This window comes from Barbatula barbatula (genome assembly GCF_947034865.1).
Source record: "Barbatula barbatula genome assembly, chromosome: 16".
Classification (NCBI taxonomy): domain Eukaryota; kingdom Metazoa; phylum Chordata; class Actinopteri; order Cypriniformes; family Nemacheilidae; genus Barbatula; species Barbatula barbatula.
This window is the reverse complement of record NC_136779.1, coordinates 15251360-15273753: the sequence shown is the minus strand read 5'-3', so window position 1 is coordinate 15273753 and position 22394 is coordinate 15251360. Positions and strand designations below refer to the sequence as shown.

The window sequence follows — 22394 nt, the reverse complement described above, 5'->3', positions numbered from 1 at the left end:
TATAATGATTCAATGTAAAGCTGGAAAACTATTTTAAATCATGTATTCAAGTAAAACGTGTATACTATTATGTGGAACACAAAAGAAGATATTTTGAGGAATTTCTCCGTGAAAGTCAATGGGGGCCAATGTTGTTTGGTTACCAACTATCTTCAAAATATCTTCTTTTGTGTTCTGCAGAAGAAAGGTTTAAAATGGCATAAGAAATGAAAACAACCAATTTAACTCAATATCAACGGTCAAGACAAACATAATAGAAACGCTACATGCATTATAAGTAGGTCTAAAACTGGACATCATGTCATTGTGTTCTGAAATGATGTGCCAATACTGCCATATTCATGGACTGTCCAGAAACTGTTGTGTAACCCATTCGTTTCATAATGTCAATCAAGTGTTCGCCAGATTAAGCAAACAAATGCGCTGAATCTTAATTGTTTAAATACAATCTCTGAGGAATTTATGGCTTGCTAATAGGCTGGAGAAATGGACTGAACGTTCTGTATATGGAAATCAAAGCCAACGATACAAAAGATCATTACAATTCAATTGTAGGTGTTTGGACACAAGTCCGACCCTCATTAGAAATTATTGCACATCAGCACTCAAATGGAACAGAACATGCAGAAATCGTGCGAATTATGTCAGGATGTTGCCACATCTGTCTCTCTCATTGGCTAGATTTGTTGGTTTGATCTTCAGTTTGACACTTTTACATTTAGTCATTTAGCAGACGCTTTTGACCCAAAAAGCATCAAGATCTACACTTAATAGTATTTCTCAAACTCAATTTTCAGAAAAAATAATAAAATAATTAATTAAGAATTAATATTTATTCTGGGTTGATATTTAATCAACAGTAATCAAGTATCAACCTGGGTCTAAGTGGGTAAAAGCACAATATACAGTGATGAATTTTGTATGTTTGGCCAGGGTTATTTTAGTGACAGATTTTGAAATGCGTGACCGACACCCCAGACTTAAGTCTCTCTCTACCTCATTTGTCTCTGACGTCTGACTGTAAAATGTTGACGTAGTGAATGTGTAAATTACACATGCATCACTGGACCATCACTCATATCTGGTTACAAATGTTATACATAGCTAAGATATACTTACTTTATATAGAACAATCTTCACAAGTGTAAACATAAAAACACATTTAAATTGCTCACAGACACACACACACGTCGAGGTGAAATGTAAAAGTTTGTCTCTTGAACATGCCTCATGTGACGCACACGATAACCAGCCTGAGGTCTACAATTATGCTAAAAATATTCTTAAAGTCCTTTTACGAGACAGTCTGAATCGCATTGTTTATGATGAGTCATAGGTAGATATTCCACCCTCAAAAAAAAAAAGATTCATGAGCCTATTACAGTTCAAATCAATTGGTGCCAACAATTGCCAACATGCTGTTTTATCGAATGTAAAACTTCAAGAAGGTGTAATGAACATGACGAGAGAGGGTGCAAAACACTAGTGGTGAAACGGATTACGGTTGATCCGAGAGTAACAAATTATAGAGCACACACACACTCTCTCTCTATCTCTCTCTCTCTCTCCAGTATCTGGACGACTACAATATTAAGGCGCATTCTCACATATTCGCTCATTTCAATGCTTGATTCTGATTGGCCAGTCGCGACATTCCAAGGGTTGTTCTTTTCCAATAACAACCGCTCAAAACTATTAACACCCTGTAATCCGGATCCTGCAAATCATTTTGAGAAGGGCAGTTTAATATTACAAAAAATATATAATTATAAATATGTCTTTTAATAACATTAATTTACAAATGATTAAACCAATTTGCCTGTTCGTGACGTTTGCTTAAAAATGTAAGCAATTTTTAAAAGCTAAAAAGTGTATAAAACATATCTGTGAGTGGCTTATACACTACAGCTGATTAAAGAGTTAGAAACTGGATTTCATACAGTTAATCTGAGGCAATCCGAAATCATCCATCAAGGTAAAGTATATAAAGTGTGTACTTGACTCCACTGCCACCTGTAAATGCATTAGCTGCATGATTGCATGAACATTCAATGACATTTTTATACTCTTTGGTGATAATTACGTCAGCACATGGAGCGTTTTGTTTATACTTGGTATACCTTAGAGACACTTGAACTTGAAACTGTGAAACATTTCATAAAGCAAATAAATTGCTTTTCTATCTTTTTCATTTTTGCCTTTTCTCATTAGCAAAATGTAAAACAGTATCTAAATGCAAATCTGAAGAGGAAGATGTATCACCTGAAGGACTCAGGAATATGCAGAAACTAAACATGCTAAACATCTACAGAATGACTTATGTCACTTGTCTTGGTGTCATTGCAATAGATATGATATACTGTTATAAACATATATACAATGAACTATAAATATCAAATTAACTAGCATTTGCAATCAAATATTAACTTTTTTTTGCAGGAAGAATTCCCTTGCATTGCATGGTTTTGTGTCCATACAATAGAAGTGAATGGGTACCGTTGTTGTTCAGTTACTAACATTCTTCAAACTATCTACTTTTTTATTCTCTGGAATAACGGGAAATCAATGACAATAGGGTGGTGTAAACATTTTTTTCGGTGAACTATCTCTTTAAAGGTCCAAATAACCTCTCTCTCCATTTCATCCTGCTAAAAGTAGCCAGGACATTTTACTATTGCCAAGTATTTAATTTTTTATAAGCTCTGAATGGCCATTTGGCATAATTCTCTGGGATCTTCCCTGCTAAACTAATGTAAACATTGGCGCTGCAACACTGTTGATAGCGCTCTAAAAAGGCAAATAGAACAATAAAAAAGAATCAGCAGGGATGGAATTTGCAGTAAAACCACAGTATACACAAATTTAACATTTTCTATATATAAGAACCATACTCCAATTAAGCTACTTTTAGTAAAACCAAAGCACCTACAAATACCATTGTTTCATTATACTAGCTATAGTTTATGTTTGTAGTTCAAATATGGTAAAACAAATTGTAATAAAGTAGAAGCCATGAGTAATAACAAACCCAAGAACCGTACTTACTGGTAAATTGCTGCTAAATAAAAAAACACTGCTAATAATTACATATAGGCCTTGGGGGCTAATGAAGATAATATGGCTAAATGATCATACAGGATTATATCTAAAATCTTTCTAAATCTAAAAACATATATGCGCCAAACATATAAAGCTCTTAAATGAGTTGCCACTAATACTTACAAATTCTGACGTGAACTACTCCCTTAATACAACTGATACTTTGAGCTAATCGGTGTGTTCAGTAGGTTGCTTTAGAGGCATAAGGTATACGACAATAAAACAACTGACATGAAGTAAATTTTATTGTAATGCTTGAGTACTTACCTAAGTAAGAATCTGTCTTTACAACTTTTACTTGTAGTGGAGTAATATTTGACCGGTAGTATCTGTACTTTCACTCAAGTAAGGAAGTTGTGTACTTCGTCCACCTCTGATCCTACTGTACCCTACCTCTCATTCTCGCTTGTTATACACCTCACCCATCTATTTCTCCATTTATACTCCATATCCACATTTCTTTGTTCTCCATCAAAGTTTGGAGACTGAGATAGGTGGCCATTCAATAGACTCGTCCAAAGCTGATTTGGCTGGATCAGACCCATCAGGTGGGCGTCTTATCATTCCCAGAGGTCGATAGAAACCTTTATGTAACATAAGCCCGCCATTTAATTAGACCCACAGCATCTCTATCCCTGTTGCTATTTCCATCAAATGCCCATGTGAAGCTTTTAGCAGTCGTTCTACAAAATTCCTGTAAATGGAACTTACCAAAGAGCACAAAATGCAGTGTTTTTATCTTATGCAGTGTTTAATGGAAAACACATCAACATGATGTTTCTTCATCCCCTCTCTGGTAAAAGAACAGCGAGGTTGAGTGGTTACCAGGATATAAAATATCAAATGTATATACTGTATATTAAAACCCTAGAAGCACAGATATCAGCCATCAGATATTTACGTATTGGCTGATTTTTAATCCAAATATTGGCTATATTAAAAAAAAGAAGACAACATTCGATGTTAACCAATTTTGCAAACTCACATATACTAAAACAAAATGACAAGTGTAAAATTCTACCGTAATTAATTCACCTTGTTGCAAACCCGCATTACTGTTTGGGAAGCAATGCAATGTAATGGCCACACTTTTCAACATAGTGAAGAGATCCAAGCTATCTATAAAAACAAAGCTTCACACACATCCTTACGAACTGCTGACGTTTTATGTAACATCGTTTTTAGTTCTTAATTTTTTTTTATCTGAATGTAATTTGTATGGTCATAAAGTCATATCACTTTTTCAGTACCATCTTAAATTCATTCTATTTTAAACTCTCCTTTTGCAAAACACAGCTCTCTGAAGCATATGTGTTATTGCTTTTCTTACTGATCATTTTGCTAACAAGGTTTCGAGTAGACTCATTGGAGTCTTCCTGCCTCTCATCTCATCACAAAGGTCTCGTAAGAGAAACACATTGCTGGCTCAAATCTCTCTCACATAAACTCAGAGTCGAGCGTATTAACCCATCACATGGTGAGTGTGTGAGATTGTCAGCTGCTTGTGTGCGTGGAAAATATAAGAAAAATAAGAAAAAACCTTGAGGACATGGCAAGAGAGAGAGAGAGAGAGAGAGAGAGAGAGATAGAGAGAGAGAGAGAGAGAGAGAGAGAGAGAGAGAGAGAGGTAAGTTTAGTTCACACAAAGGTGTTTAATGAATTTACTTAGTAAAAGTGTAAGTCAGGTTTTTATGTAAGAATTATGTGCGTTTTTGGTTAAAAAAGGGAAAATAGTAAAAAATCGATCTTTCAAATCTTTGCATTTTTATGACAGGCTTACTGCATAGACTCATTTTAATATGCATTACATTATAGTTCATGTTATGATTTTTCTTCATCCCAATTTCCCAATAGTTATTTTTGGTGTATTTGTGTGTGCGCGTGTACATAGGCATAGGTGGGACATGTATCCACCACTTTTTGCCTGTCGATTGTGGACCTATTGAAAGAAATTAAAAATATGATGCTGAAAGGTGTGTATTAGAAACGCATCTAGAAACGTGTGCAAAACGTGGTCCGTGGCCCTTTCTCCTTCTTTCCAAAGTGCTTGGAAGTGCACGGGTTTTGTAAGTAGCAGCCTGCGTTATTTGGTAATACAGTATACGTGACCGAAGTATTACATAATTACTGTATATTTTTCCATCTATTTCCCCTACATACTTGATTAATCTAGCCTGTTTATCATGACCATGGGTTCCCAAACATCAGCTTGGTTTTTCTTGTTTTTTTAGAATATTAACAGCCTATACCTTATGGTAGGGCTGCACCATTATGGTCATCATTATTGTTTATATTATTCCCCATGTTATTGTAATTGCGATTTATTAATGTGATTAAATTAATGTTATGTTTTAAAACTTACATAAAAAAAGAAATATTTGATTACTGTTGTATAGTCTTAAAAAGGTCAAAATGTTATACATTAAAACTCAAAACTATGCAGGAACTCATGTAACTACATTATCTGTGAACACGATCGTTGTGCATCCGTGAAAGCATATAAGCCTGCTTCTTTCAGGCTATGAACGCTTGCGCATCCATTCTCCAAGCACAATAAACATGTGAACCAATGAACAGGTGTTTTAGTCATTATATTAAACAGTTTTTTAAGTGTAATTTACTGTTTTTAGCATTAAGGGTGTAGTTTGGAAACACGGTATGGCGATGTATCATTCTCTGTGCGATACAAGAATCGATACGCTGGTGCCAAATATTGACACTTTTAATAATCAATAAAACAATAGTTCTAGAGCTCTAAATAGTTTTTCTAGCATAATTATGTAATGGCTCCATTGGGTAGCGCTTTAGGGGCAATTCACATTTCGCATTTTTTGAGCCCGCAAGTTCGTTACTCTAAATGTAGACATGTGGCAAATGGCAATTAACCTTTTCATGGGTATTTTCTTTTCATAGTGTCATAGATACCGTGATGTATCGGATTGTCAAGTAATATATTGATTATCGCAGAACCACTGCGTTGTGATATTATTGGTACCGTGAGCCATGTATCGCGTATTGTATCTAGAGATACCCTGTGATTTCCACCCTTAATTCTAAGTAGCCTATTCCCACAGAGTTATTATATAAATATTTTTGTTAATAAGGTATTTTTTCCATTGATTTGATCGACGTCGGGGGACTGGGTTGGTCTTTGTGCCTGCACGTGTGCATACACGATTATAGTTCTGACCTCTTGTGTGTATGAATTGTAGGGTCACCCTGCCCTGTTGTGTAAGTCAATAGCATTTCTCAGCATTTTCAGTCATTGGTCACAGTTTAACAGAAATGCTCCATTTAACCATTTTATGCTACACACTTCAACACCTGAAATCCTACAATGATTAAAGTAAATGACTTGAATTCAAAGTTATTTATAGAATCCTTATAGAGTCACCTACCCCCAATGTGCATGTTTTACATACTCTTAACAAAAACAAATGTTACATGCTTTATTTACTGTGTGAACTGTAATTTTAAAAGGGAAGAATGTATTAAGACTTAATTTATAGAACACACACAGTAAACTGATGTTTATGCTACATATACTGTACATACAGATTGTAAAATATATGTTAACGGTACATTAATGGTTTAATTTTCTTTAATTTTTTAAGTTATATATACATATTGAAACTACAAGGTAGCTAAAGGCGGTAGATTGAGCTTATTTGCCTTATTTTACAACTACGTTCCCGCTAAAGCCCCTCCCATGACGCGAATTTCACACGCGAATGAAGTGAATTTCACGCGTGAATGGCGCGAATATTACGCGCGTTTTTTACGCCTCATTCGCGCTCGGTCTAAACACACAGTTAAAGTCCTGTCATGTTATTGTATCCATCCCGTGTTTTGTTATGTTACCCCCCTCGTGGGTATTTGTTTTGTCATTTTGTTATTAAATATCTGTTTGTAATCGTGCCGTGTTGAACCAGGCTGACGTGGAAACATACCTGTAACCGTTTCAGACTGTGCTTAGAACGGTTCGGTGCGATGGTGGAAAAGCGCTCACAGTACCGTATATTTGTAAAGGCAAAATATAAGTTTTAAGGTAAAATAAGAAAAATAAAGCTTAACAAGCCAACTCTTTGCAATTTGCATCTATTACTGTCATGATCCTGCCTCTCCTTGTCTTGGGTTTCGAGTCTCGTGGCAGGATCATGTCAAACCCATGTGTTTTATGTGGAGAAAGGGCATTGTTTTGGTTTTGTCATAGCATGCTCTCTGTCCGGTGTCCCGTCCTTTAGCCCCGCCCCCTTGTTTTTCCCCTAGTTCCCCATTAGTGTTTCATCACACTCACCTGTCCACCCAGTTCCCCATTAGTGTAAAGTCTTGTCACCTACACGTCACCGTTCCTGGTCTTTCTTACCCTTAGGGTTTCATTCTCCTCTCCTGCCCCTTGTTAACTTCCCTCGTTAGTGTTGCCTATTTGTAGCCCCAGTTCCTCCTTGTTCTTTGTCTGTTCCTTGCTTGCCTTTCTTGTCACCCCTTTCCCGTTCGTATTATCATTTAATTCTCGTACCCTGCTTGTTTTGTCCCCCTTGTGGGAAGTTGTTGTTTGTGTTCTTGTTTCAGTTCTTGTGTTTTCTCCATCGTGTTTATATTGTTATTTTTTTATAGTTTGTTATTTAACCCTTTGTCTGCCTGCGCTTGGGTTCTGTCCTAATCCCTGACAATGACATCTAGGAATTTACATTTTAACCAGAGCAATATTTATCTGACCCAAAAAAATATGAATAACTGAATGAATCTCAATATAGGGTAAGAGTTTTACATAATTTAAGTAGGTAATTGAAATTGAATGACCACAAAATCCCTTTGAAATTATCTGAACCTTAAACAAAAGTGGAGCCGGACATTTCTGGCACAGTAGTTGTGTGAATCTGAAGTTGCCAAATCATAAGAAAAGATGCTATGTGCGATGCTTAAACTGTACAAAGACGTTACTACTAAAAACAATGCAAGCGGAGGTGTATTTTTAGCATCTTTCACACAAGATATTTTGGTGCAGATCTAGACAATTTAACGTCAGAGTGAGGCTGGTATGAAAGCGGAAATCCAAACAGGGACATTATAATTCTACAGCATATTATTGGACAAACTTTTGAATACAATTCTATGAGTCATCAGCAGTATGGTTCATCTTCTGGCGAGAAAGAGAGAGATTGCAAATAAAAAAAATCCTAAAATGCAGTCAACATTTAGAAGTAGATGTCCTATAAATACAAAAACATGCTTCAGAAAATAATCCCATGTGAGTGAGGTGCCATATACTGTATGAAAAATGGAAAACAACTTCAACAGTAAGAGGTTTTTTTTTTACTTTTCACAGTGTTAATTTGAAAGTTTGTACATGTTTTATTAGAAAAGCAATGTGTTATCGTGATATTCATTTTCCAGTAATCATTATCAGATAAAATGCTCTTAATCAGGATTTAGGAAATTATATAATAACCATAACAAACCAACTATGCCCTTTTATCCATAGTTAGTGTATATCTGCCAACATCCAGAACAGAATGGCTTCTATGAGCGACTGCTAAGCTCAGGCAGGGACTGTGTTTAATAAAAGGTCACGTTAAAGGAGGGGACATCTCGATCACAGCCTTTCTTCTCCCTCAGAAAACACAGAGAAACACCATGTTCCCTTACAGCGCCGTAGGAACATGATTCCTCACCTCCATGTTTTTTCACACATGCTATAATAAGATGAACTCTATGGGAATGGTAAAGAAAACAGGTAAACCTTGAAACTTAACTGTATTATCCCACAGGGTACAGCATTACACCTGGTACATTTCTGTACTTTTCAATAGCATGTGCCATAACACCTGCAGCAGGTAACTTGTACAGAGAGTTAAGTAACAGCTTAAAGTTAAATGAGAAGAACAACGTCTTGTACTCTCTGTGCCACAGAAATACAATTTACTTAATGCAGCTTGTTGACGAAAGGTGTGGCATTACTTAATGATCAGACTAGTGATTTTTCCTACTGGTTGATGTTTACAAAACATTCCATTGCAGAAGGGACCTAAGTAATATTTTTAGGGACCAAAGAATAAAGGGTGGGCTCTTTGGAGCCATTGAAAAACCAAACAACCAACCCAGCAACACCTTGGCAACCACTCACAACACCCCACCATCATGGCAATGGGTTTTTGCTACTCACATTATTCTCAGAAATATAAAAACTTAAAAATATGTGTGATTTTCCCCATAACTATGATTATACTAAATGCACTCAAAGACGTATGTTAATAGAGAACGTGAAGCAACGTCACGCTGTCTTGAATGTTGTGCCATCTTAGGGGGATCGCTATTAGAGCGTTCAATGCAGCGTTTTGTTTTTCTTGTTGAATTGGAAATATAACTATGGTAGGTTGGTCTGGCTGTGTTTAAAAACCGAGTTGTTAATGAAAAGCCCCCGGTTCTTTCACTTTCGATTTCTTCATATATCCCCCCAAGATGACGGTGATGACGGCAATGCAACAAGCTACTTTCTTTATAAAATGGCTTGATTTTTGTTTTGATTATCACAGCCAGGAAAAACTAGCTCTCACATGGGCTGCTAAATGTTCTGATAGGCCCTTATCCTCATTACCTCCAAAATAGCATTGAATTTGATTTACAGACAGTAATTTTTTAAAAGGAACCCTAATGTTAGCTTGAGAGCACATCAAAGCTGTAACCTGAACAAAATAACTAAACATACTTTAAAGGTCTGCACACTCCTAATGGTGTGCGCCTACAATACTAAATAAAAACAAGAAAAATTTAATAAATACAAAAACAAGCAAAACCAGACATTATGTTGGTTGTGCTCTGGTAAAAGGTCTTTGTCTGGCCAACTCTGATTTGCTGTGTGTTGGTGTGTATAAAAAAGCAACCAGTTCATATCATATCAGTAATACAGATGTTTGCATTTGTTTTGGATACTGTGTGAATGCCATACACTACTGTCACGCAATTACAAATATTTATTTTATTACAAAACAAAAATGTTACTTACAAAAGTGTTTTTATTATGATTTGGACCAAATAATGAAGGACAGCAGCCAATAATTTAATCCTTGCACACATCCTTACGTTCTAAGAAAAAAAGAACAGGAAGCTAACCTGAGCCTTAATGCAAGGCACTTGGGAAAAAGGAATCACCCAGAGAGTGTGATTAATAAGGAGCTTAAAGATTAGCCAAGTCCCACAATGTTCCTGAGCATACGATGCCAAACAGATCTGTATTTTCCATAATACAGCCTTGCCCAGCAAGAGATATGACTCATATTCACTAGTAATACAATTATTTTACAAAAACAATGCCGTGTTAAAAAAGTCAAAGAGAAGAAATAAAGATACAATTCAAACTGGCAAACTGTGGGTTTGGTTTAAAGCTACAATCCGTCTCTCTATTACCACTTCTGTTTAAAACATGAAATTGCAGATTATGTATAGTAGGGCTCTAGACTAACATTTAAGACACTGAGACAACACTGTATTTTATTTAAAGCACATCTTTCTTTGAGCTACTTTCTTCCATTATTTGTTGTGAACAACTCATATAAGAGAACACAATTTGGTTTCCCACGTTTTTGGTCCCGTCCTTTGTTGTGTGATGAACATTATAAACAGAGATCTTTATTATGCTGCTGCTGCTGACCCTTTAAGAGCAAGTGAGCTACACTGTAACACACATCCGTCTTGTTTCCAAACTGTTTGTTCACCTTTACAAGGATTCTTGTTAATACAGGAAATTTGAGGTATTTTTGTGTTTATATGTTCGTTTAAGAAGGCGTGAAAGAGAACTCTGTTTAGTATTTTTTGCTGACTCCCTGGCGCGCATATCTCAAACAACCCGCAAGACCTGGAGGCTTAAGTGATTATTCTTCATAAAAGCTGCATTAATACACGTTTGGCTTTAACAATAGAGAGAGACTCACAAATAAATAGGATTTAACGTGATGTATAACGTTAACATTTTGTATGCTTTGCGGTATAGTTAGAGAGCTTTATACAATAGTGTATTGCTTAAAGTTTAATCATGTTTCCTGCATTAGCTTCACATGCATACAATACACGCAACACATTTCATTATCTTTGCTGTTTTGTACCTTAGCTGGGGAAATTCTTGTATTCTGCAGGTGGCAAAACATATTTGAGTTGCAAGATAGAGCGCTTCACTTGTTTGCTTTGTCGGTCCTTCCGCGTTATCACAGCATTAAATGCACCTCTTTTTACACACTCGAATTATGTCTTTGGGAAATATTATAGGGGCGCAGATGGGATTTCTTAAATGGGGGGACCAAGCTGGCAGCAAATTATTCCAACTCAGTTAGTTATTTTGTGTAATTTGGGCTTTAATTAGTGCTTAAGTAGATACTTTGCATAATTTGGGCTAATGGGATGCACTTTAAAGCCATTGGAGGATTCTTGTTTTGAAATCATGGATATACAATGTACAAAGGTTCACCAAAACTTCATGCCTTCTGCAAAATATGTTTTTTTTAAACATTTAAAAAAATATTGACCTCTTAACTTATATAGTACATTTGGGTCAAAGGATACTGTTATGCCTAGACCCTATAATTTAGTCTTGCAAGTCCAGATAAAACATTATTTCCTGACGATAAATTGTTTGACTTATCCAACCATTCTTTTTATGTTATTTCGCTATTTGCCGAAATAACAGAATCCTGTTATTTAAATATGTCATCTGGCTGTTCTGCATGTCTGAGTGAATGAGGTGCACAGATTAACATACTGATGGTCTCAATCATCGATAATGACATAGTGATGGTCTAGGATTTGTCTGCGTTTGCAGTGTATGAGGCTATAAACACACAAACTTCATGTCCAGAGTTTCTCTGAGCGTTTATTTTACGAGCATTTTACTGTTTGAATAAAGCTATCGCCAGGCACACACTAAAACGTCTCGGTTACGTATGTAACCTCTGTTCCCTGATGGAGGGAACGAGACGTTGTGTCGAACCGACAGATGGGGTTCACCCCTGAGAACCTATCATCTTCTGACTATTTTGAAAAGGAATGAAATTTGCATGCCGGGCTCCGCCCCCGGATATCCGGGTATAAAAGGGGAGCCGGCGTGCTCATTCATTCACCTTTTGTGCTGAGGAGCCTGAGAGCATCTCACGATCGCTGCAGCGGACGGCTAATGTTGTGGCATTAGGGACACAACGTCTCGTTCCCTCCATCAAGGAACAGAGGTTACATACGTAACCGAGACGTTCCCTTTCTGTCGGTCTCTCGACGTTGTGTCGAACCGACAGATGGGGTTCCTATTGAAAACGCCACAGCACTAAGCCGCGTCACAATCTCTAGCGAAGCGACGTTGACCGGCCTGGGCGAGCCACACATGAGCGTTATCGCGAAATTTGTAACCTTCCAGTGGGCAGGCAGGGGCTCCCAGAGCTTTTGGCAAAGATGAGTAGCCCCTGCCCTCGGCCACCACAGACGAAGGCCTTATCCTCTAAACGAGAAGCCGTCCAGTACCATAGGGCTACTGGGTAAGCGCTGTTCCCTCAATGTGGACGTGCGCTACAGAGACTACTTCCCACCATAGGGGGGAATACAGTGGAGACACCAACATGGTCTCACCAATAGGGAAGAACTCATGGGAGGTATGTGCGGAATGCCGCAAGGTGGATGTCCACCTGGGGGAGGTCATGGGTTGCCACGCGGGGAACCATCTCATGACGACATTTCAGACGGAACCACCCTAGTGTGGGGTTACGACGTGTGGGGCACTAGGTCCGGTTAGAGCTATATGTAATAACTCAGCTTGATACCCGGCCATAGGCGGCAGGGCTGCTCCGCCGAGCCCGCCTCCCTGAGTGCTTATTGATGGATGGACGGACTGCCTATTCTTCACCCTTGGGGAAAGAAGGGAGGGAGCCCATAGCGCACTGATCCACCTAAGAAGGGGAATGGCGCTATGCGCAGGCGTACGCCCTACGACTGCTGGTCTCACCTGTTGGCAAGACTCGAGCTGCCGACTCCCCACAGAGGTTGCAAGCCTCTGCGAGGTATAGCGTAGCCCAACCCGCAACTCTACAGATGTCTGCCAGAGAGGCGCACTGAGCCGATGCCCACGAGGAGGCCACACCCCGAGCGGAGTGTACCGTCACTCAAATGGGCACGGGCTAGGATCGGCACGCCGTAGTGACGCCTTGTGCGATCCAGCGCGACAACTCTCCTCGGAGACAGCACTCCCGTTGCTGACCTCCATAACAGACAAGAGCTGCTCAGGGCCTTGAAGCCCTCCGTGTGGTTCGAGTAGAGGCGCAATGCGCTTACTGGACACCCCACGTACAGGTTGGGTCTTTCTCCCGGTGTGGGAGCGCCTGCAAGTTCACCACCTAGTTCCCAAAGGGGGCGGCGGAACTTTGGGCACGTAAGTCGGCCGGGGTCTCAGGATCACGTGAGAGTCACCGGGCCTGAATTTTGGCAATGGGTGGACACGGAATACTTGCAGGTGCCTCACCCTCTGGATGGACTCGAGCCCCAGCAGGAGAGCCAACCCCCCTCGCAGAACGAGGAAGGGGGCTCTCCGCAGGGCCCGAAAAAAGGGGACCCAAAGGTCCACCTTAAGGTCCCAAGAGGATACGGGGCGCGGACGAGGCCTTAGCCCCTCGCGCCCTAGAGGAACCTAATAATCAGGTCATGCCGCCCCAGAGGCTCACCAGCAACTGGTACGTGATAACCGCGACAGCGGGTACCCACGCTCCAATGTGGAAGGGGAGATTACTCCCCAGCCTCTCCTGCAATAGGACAGCACGTTCCTGAGCGAGCAATTCCGCGGGTCTTCTCCTCGAGAAGAGCACCAGGACGAGAAGGGGCGCCACTTAAAGGCATCCAGCCTTGTGGGCATGGCCCTTGCCTGAGTGATAGTCTCCACCACTGTGGGGGGTAGATCATCCAGGAACTCCTCGTCCCATCCAGGAGCCAGACCCAAAGGTCCGGCTCGAATGCCACAACGTGCCCATCCCCTGCGAGTAGGCCCTTCGCCAGGGAATTTGGCCAGGGGGAGTTGTCGTCAGGAGTATTAGCTCCGAGGACCAAGTGTAGTTGGGCCCGTAAGGTGCAACTAGCAGCACTTGATACTCCCTTCCCAGACCTTGCACAGGACCTGCGCAATGAAGCTCACTGGGGGGAAGCGTACTTCCGCTTGTCCCGCGGCCAGCTGCGCGCTAGGGCCTCCGTGTCGAGGGGGGGGCCTCGTCCAGGGAGTGCTCAGCGGTACTGGGTGATGTTCAGGAAGGCAACAGGACCACCTGTGCCCGCCCAAACCACACCCAAGCCGGCCCGCAGGGGTGGAGTCGTCACTTCCCGGCTTTGCCACCTGCTGTCTCCACGGGAGGAGGCATTTGGGCGAGTTGCGATGACTGCAGCGAGCGAATGCCACCCTGAGGTTTAGTACGCTACGCCGGTCGTGCTGTCCGGGCCAGTATGCTGGCTCTGCACGAGAGGCCGGAGCCTCATCAGTGCAAGCAGGACAGCTAGCAACTTGAGGGCAGTGATATGCCAACGCAGGCTTGGAGTCGTGCCCGGGCCCAATGTGCGAAGTACCCAGCCGCGAGCGCCAGGGCTGCGGCGCACCGCAATCCGACACTCACGGCGGTCCGAGCGAGCATGGCTGACATCTTAACGTCTGCTCTCACCTGTGCTCGACCTCCCGAGGGAGGGAGCTTCAGGGAATCGCCAGAGTCTGATGCCAGCAGGTCGCGCTCCGATATTGCAAGAGACACCTCATCTTCACGGCTCGTGTCCGAGCGCGTGGCTGAGGAATAAGATGGCTTAGAACCATCCTTGGGGAACTGCTAAACAAGCGAGACGGGGCGCGAGCGGTCCGCGAGCCGGCCGGTTGACGGATTAACGCTCACGATAATCCCCACATCACCCTCGCTGCTCGCCGCCGCTGACGGCAGGGCCGTAGCCGCTGCGGTCACAGAACGGGAAGCAAACGAGGTGGTGGCTTGATCTTGACAGAACATAGCCACCGTGACGCAACGTCTGAATAGCCATCCGCCCGCAGCGCGGGCAGGACGAATCCACGAGGCTGCCACAGTGGTCGGACCCCCGAACACCTGCAGCAACCACCGTGTCCGTCCCCGTCCTCGATGAGTGTACTGCACCCAGGAGATCAGCGGGCAATGCCACGCTGAGGAAATTGCTCTTTTAGAAAAATACCTCTGGAACTGCCAGGACGCCCAGGGGAATCTCCGCTGCACCGCGTCGTAGAATTCGGCAATTCGAAGAATGTCATCAGATGCGAAGGCTCCGAAGAACAAAAGGTGAATGAATGAGCACGCCGGCTCCCCTTTTATACCTGGATATCCGGGGGCGGAGCCCGGCATGCAAATTTCATTCGCCAATTTCATTGGCCTTTTCAAAATAGTCAGAAGATGATAGGTTCTCAGGGGCGAACCCCATCTGTCGGTTCGACACAACGTCGAGAGACCGACAGAAAGGGAACTCAAGCATCTTCCTGATGACCCGTCAAAATAAAAGTCCTGTTAACTTGAACACTCAGACGAAAATATTTGCTAAAAGAAAATGTAGTACCCTTGTAGTAAATGTATTTTAGTATACTATAGTTAGGTTAAAAAACACAAAAATCTCTAGGAATTCTACTGCAGTTTACTATAGTAAATGTCACTGTATGGTATACTACAGTAATTTATTTGGACAAATATACCTCTGTTGTATAGTAAAAGAAAAATACACAGAACCTAGAACAAATTTAGGTAAACTAAGAATTATATGGACTAACTTGTCCATCTGTATGTAACATTAATGTAATTTGTCAGTTAACTGCCTAATCATTTGATGAACAGCACCTGCGTTTCTTTTTTTATTGATGACAACAGATGTTTTCTACTCTGTAGCTCAAGTGCTATGTGCAAAAAAAGTGATTTTCCAGCCCTGACACTTGCCTTTATTCTATAGCAATCACAGAGAGTTTAGGTGGCTGCAGCAGACACTAGATAAAACACTTAAGCAAACTTGACCAATCAGGATTCAAAACAATTACATTGACACTTCAAAAGAAATGCTTTTACTTCGGACAAGTAATATATTGTAAGTGAATGACAAATGTACTTGTCCTTAGGACAACCAATGACAATGCTTAATGTCAAGCCCTGGGCCTGCTTATGACCTTTGTTTTTCTACTTCACACCGGTGTACTCAGTAAAAACATTCAGCTTCAGGGCTCCAGAGTGAGACTAAATGCATTGTGTGACCAGTTTATGAGACAGTGCAAGTTATTTGCAGTGGAAAGACAAGTAGAACGTCAGCCCACAACCAGTGCATGCTCTGTGTGATAGTCAACTGCGCGCCAGGTCACTCACGTGTCACTGATGTTTCCCACTGCCACGGACACGCACAATCCAGGTCGCCATTGACAAGTTTACACACACTTAAAGTCAGCGGATTACTACGAGTCGCTGTTCGCTGTTACAGATTTCTTGAATTCTACAATTTGATATACGCTCAGGAAACATAATTTATCTGTGGATTTCTTGAGACAGCACTGGATCATTTCAAATCCGTTCACAGCATGTACAAACGACAGGCGAGTGCTCTTGTTAAGTTTTATTTGATATTATATTTACATGTGTTATGAACATGAGGAAAAGTGTCCTGAATACACAAGTCATTGTAAGAACATGACACAGGGCCTTTCATTTTGTTTAAATGTGTAACACTGTAAACAATTAAATATGCACTTTTTGACAAGCACAATTTCTGTTGGTTCAAATGAATTCAGATTACAGTCTCTCTATTTAGCACCAATCAATAACAAAGCTTGTCTGTAGACTCTGCCTCTTTTTAAATAAGCAGAACCAAATCTGCTGTCATTAAATAACTTATTTGTCAGTATCAGTAATACAGTTATTTGGGGGGAAAATGTGAATAATTGCATGGCAGGCTGATTTCATGTGTGCCCCTAAATGTTTTGTTTGCGCTCCTAACATTTTCAGTCAGGGGCTACTGTGCTTCTTGTAAAAAAGGTTAGTCTGGAGCCCTGAGCTTTCTCAACAGATTGTAAATTATGTACAATTGAGGTAGCAGGAGGGGCAATCTTAATCAGTGTAGTGTCTATGAATATGTAAGAATGCCCCGCTCACACAACCTTTGTTATATCTTCTAAAAAGAAACAAACAAAGCTGAAGAGACAGTTTTTAGTCACTTACCACATTCCAGAAGAATGGGTTGAAAATAATAGCAATGACAGCTACACAAAACTTGGGCTCTGTCACATCTATTAACCCCATCAGGACTGCCAGTGCAGACATGTCTATCTAAAGAGAGAACAGGAAAATAGTTACTTCATTTTTAGCATACTTAATGGTTCATCTGTTGTATATATGGCAGTTTTGATAAAATACACAAGATGGCTGATCAACTTTTAAGGTCATGCGTGTAATTTTCTCACCACTTTGTAAGTCAAAATGAATGTAAACACAACACACAACAAAAGACCTGAAGAAGGCCATTGGTTGTACATAAACTGTTAAAAACAATTGAGGTCTTTAAACTTCCTCTAAAAGATCTTATTAACAAAATGCGCCAGTGCGGTTACGATGAGGAATGCAACGCTCAATATAGCGTTGCATTCCTCAATCTAGCGAAGGAAGTCCCAGTAAAACGAGCCAACAGTCAATTAGTTAAGACTGACGATTGTCTGGGGCGGGGCTCTCATGAGGTGCTTGTAAACCCGGCACAGGTGCAGTAGATGGGGCACCTCGAAAAAGGTGATTTTGAGCTTAGCAAACCAAAGTTAGGATACAGTTCATGTCATGTTTAATTATTGATGGGGAAAATGCTGCTTAATTGTGATTTTTTATTTGTCCTCGTCCTGAACCCAGAGCACATCCTAAAAGGTGCAATAGAAGCTGGACAGCAGCTGGGTAGCCCAGGCCCCCAGAAGACATAAGGCTAGAGGCTGCGGAGGAAGTAGCCTGTGTCACGGTGGGGTGTAGGGCATGGAAAAAACGAGTGCTGCTGTGGTAGCAGGGGGACGATGGAGGCTCCTGCAGGTGAGGAGTCTGCTGCAGCCGTGAAAAAAGCTGGCCCCTGTGGGGATGGCTGAGGTGGTGGAGATGCGAGCTCCTGTTGGAACATGGTTGCTGCATCACAGAGAGAGGCCGGATGAGGGCGTGTTGTTGGGGCGGATGAGGCTGTGTTGATGGAAATTTGAGTTCCTGCTGGTGCGTAGGTCCTGTTGAAATGGTGCTTACTGAGTGTAGCAGTGCAGACCCCTGTGGGGGGGATCACTGCGGTGATGCTGACTTGTGTCTGCGCAAGATGGAAGCGCGGGCCCCTGCGGGGGTGATCGTTGCGGGCGAGACTGGCTTCTGGGAAAGTGGTGTTTGCTGCGGCAGAGCATGGGAGCAAGCACGGGCCCCGGCAGGAGTGGTTGCAGCAGCGATACTGGCTTCTGGAGGAGTGATGTCTGCTGCGGCAGATCACGAGATGGAAGCATGGGCCCCTGCGGAGGCAGTCGCTGCGGCAACACTGGCTGGTGGAGGACAGGAGAAGCCTGGTCAGTGGTTGAAAGGTTAGTGTTAAAAGATTAAAACTTGTTAACTGTTACATTTGTTGATGATGTAACTTGTTTTTAATTGTTTTACAGCGTGAAAGGAAAGGTCACTGTAGTGATCTGGCGATCTGCTGACGGGAGTGAGAGTGGCGATAAAAGTTGAAAAAGATTGTTGACCGCACCTGCTAGAATCTGTGTCTTGATGCTGCCGGAGACGGGGGGTGGTTCCAGAACCGGGGTGTTGGTCGGGACCGGCATGGCTGCTCCTGTGGCCAATGAGAAATGAGGGCAGGCAGAGAGAGGAGGGAATTGCGGCCGCCAGAGTGGCTAATGGAGGCAGCCTACCCTAGCGGCGGCATTCCGGGGCGGGGCAGAGGAAAGGATGGTGGGACATGTAATCTTGGGCCGCTGGCAGAGGCATCCTCACGTTGAAAGGATCTGAAAGCTGGAATGCAGCGAGAGAAAGCTGCTGCTGGGCGTAGAGGCCATAAATTTCAGCCTTGTTCAGCCGCCGGCTGAAGTCGCTGCTTCGAGGCGTGGGGAGTAGAGTGGCGAGGTTGGCATTGTAGATGGAGGTCGGGGTCTCTGACATGTTGAAAGTCATAGAGATGACACAGTTAAGACGGGTGACTTATTTATTGGATAGCTCGCTTGAGCTGGTAGGGTAGAAGCCATGATTGCTGATGCGGATCAGTCGGGCTTGATAATATGCTCCAGCTCCTCCCTAACTTTGTTAATAAAACATAATTGAATATAGATGTATGGTGATTTTGACAAAAATAAACCAGGATTTTAGCAGCAGTTAAAGTGACTGCTGGCTGTATTCAACATTATTAGGTCACGTTCAGTCACTATTTTAAAATCGTTTCATGTATATGAGAACAGAAAATATGTGAGAATGGCATTCGGTTAGTGCTGGGCGGTATAACCATAAATTCATATAACCGCATTTTCCAAATTTAAATCGGTTTCCGGTACATGACGGTATTTTTTACCACATTTTATACTGATTGAGAGAGGAAATACTGCAGTTGATTGACTTAAAATGCCCTTTTATACTGTCATATGGTGAGTGAATCTTGTAGAAAAATGCCACATTAGTGTTATATTGTCACGAAATGGCTTTGGACAGAACCCAGATGCAGGCAGACGAGGGGTTAAGTATAAATGTTTATTAAATAAAAGACCCACAATGGGGAAAAACAAGAACAAAAACACACTAGAAAACAAACACTAGAAACAAAATGTTCACAAAACGGAAACAGGGTAGTCCAACAAGACGAGAAACGGGGATACTACCGTGAGCGTTGATAGCAAACACTAACATCAGACAAAAGATAATGCACCAACACTGAACAGAGAGAAACTGAGACTATATAAAGGGAGACACTAACGAGGAGTGATTACATGGGGAGAGTGGTGACATGTGATTGGAATGAAACCATAACGAGTGAAACAACTACCAGGTGATGGGAATAAAATCCTAAAGAAGGTGAAACACAAAACAGACGATGGGAATGAAACCCTAATAAAATTACAGGAGATAGGAGGGTGGGGCTGAGAGACATAACAGGAAGACACGTGGCATCAAGTAACCACATAAAGCCACATGTCTCCACACATAACACAACAGAAACCCGAAAGACGTGGCAATGTCATGACTCTGCCCAGGGAGCTAGAAAGCTCGAGACAGGAAGGACAGAGTCCTAACATTACCCCCGCCCCCAGAAACACCCCATGGCGTCTCAAGGGGAAAAACTTTAGCGGGCCAAAACACAAAAGCACAAAGACAAACACCACAAGCACAACACAGAACAAACTAAAAGGAACATAAGGGAGGCTATGAAGGGGTTCGGGTGGGTCAACAAAAACAACAAACATGGGAGGGGGGGTGGGGGAATGGGAGGCCAAACCTTGGGGACACCAGAAAAGGGTGGGACAGGTTGAGGAGACTTGAAACAACCGGACGAGACCGGCGGGGACTTGAGACAACTGGACGAGACCGGCGGGGACTTGAGACAACCGGACGAGACTGGCGGGGACTTGAGACAACCCGACGAGACCGGCGGGGACTTAAAGGGGCTAGGGAGAGGTGTGTGTCCAAGGGGGAAAAAAGCTTGAAGTGATGCCGGCCGGAGAACTGGCTGAGGCACCGGCTGGAAGGCCGCCTGCGGAAGGGCAGGTCCGGATGCCTGCTGAAGGGCAGGTCCGGCCGCCTGCGGAAGGGCAAATCCGGCCGCCTGCGGAAGGGCATGTCCTGACGCCTGCGGAGAGGCAGGTCTGGAAACCTGCGGAAAGGCAGGTCTGGACGCCTGCTGGATCGCAGGCTGTAAACCCGGCTGGAGAGCCGGCTGGGCTGGGTTACGTGCCCCCCTCCGTTGCCTCGTCCTCTTCTGCCGAGCCAATTGCCTGGTAGTCGGCTGGAGGTGAAGGACGGGGCTGGCTCCGCGTTGGAGGCCTCCGAAGAGGACCCCCAGGACTCTCTCCTTCCACGCTTGCCCCGAAGACTGGTGGTTGGTGGAGAGGTTGCAGGGTCCGAGAAGGTAGTCACGACTCCGAGCTTCAGGGCGAGACCCTCAGTGATTGGGCCCAACAGAGAAGAGGAAGGGGTTTATTAAATGTATTTAAAGTATAGAAACATATTCCTTGCAAAAACAGCGATCAACGGTTCAGACTATGATATTATTGTGGACACAGACATTTGGCCACTCCAAATATCTTGTATCATCATGTGGATGGAAATATGCATTTGGAAACGATATGCAGATTAAAATTAGCATAGTGGATATATTGTAAAAACATATATTTTACAACTGAACATCCAAAGTAATGTATTTATTGATAATCCATTTATAATAAGTGGAAAGCAACTCAATGCCTGTCAGTCCCAGCCTACAAGATCTATCATCTTTCTCTTTATAATAATACTAACAAGGGTTTTTGACCTGTTTTTTGTTCTACAGTAGTTTAGTCGATTTTCTTCTGAGAAACTCTCCCAGGATGCTATAGGGCTATATGCTGCTGATGAACATCATTCATTGGATAGATAAATTTCCCGGTATTAAAAAAAAACCCAGATCCTCAAAACTTTGAGTTCATGCAGATAATTTCATTTGACTAAAACCCAAGTTATAACATAATGGTACATTCACATATTTTGCATATAGGCCTATTGTGATTTATTGACGCAATCGAGCAAAACATGGAAACCTTTCAAACACTCAAGGTTTAAAGCCAGCTCTCTGTTTATAGGTAGAGGAACCAAAGGCCTCAAATCTCCCTGAGCTGTCTGCCCTCCTTATCTCAGATATTATCAATATTACAACCAACATGTTCACTGTAGGGTCATTCCAATTGTGTGGTGATTTTGTCATCAATACAAAGCAGCAATGCTTATTTTCTTAGTACAAAATTATATTTTTCCCAATGACATCAAATGTGGAAAAAAAACTTATATTTTGTTGCCAAAGAGATTTTATAATACAGAACTCTGGTATTCAGCTATCGGACGTTGCTCTTTCTAGTACATACACATTTACAAATAATGTTTTTATAAGGATATACATTATATATATTATATGTGTCCCAAAAACAATCAACTAAGTTCCTCACTCTGAAACTCAAAATGTATGTTTATGTTATTTTATAATGTACCTTCTTTTAAATTCTAAAATGCCAGATGTACCTAAATGTGTGATTTGTGTTTTAATAAAACTATTGTTCGTTAGGCAATGGTTGA

At 42.0% G+C, this 22394-nt stretch overlaps 1 protein-coding gene across 6 annotated transcripts in view; it reads right to left on the bottom strand.

The window, feature by feature from the left end:
- pemt (phosphatidylethanolamine N-methyltransferase) overlaps positions 1–22394 on the bottom strand; it is a 60054-nt gene that overhangs the window by 30801 nt on the left and 6859 nt on the right. For 4 of the 6 annotated variants that reach the window (XM_079476954.1, XM_079476955.1, XM_079476956.1 and 1 more), the window contains one exon: positions 17307–17414. In XM_079476954.1, the coding sequence (XP_079333080.1) occupies positions 17307–17414 (108 nt within the window). The remainder of the gene's footprint in view (positions 1–17306; positions 17415–22394) is intronic. The other 2 variants (XM_079476957.1, XM_079476958.1) reach the window with 1 other exon arrangement.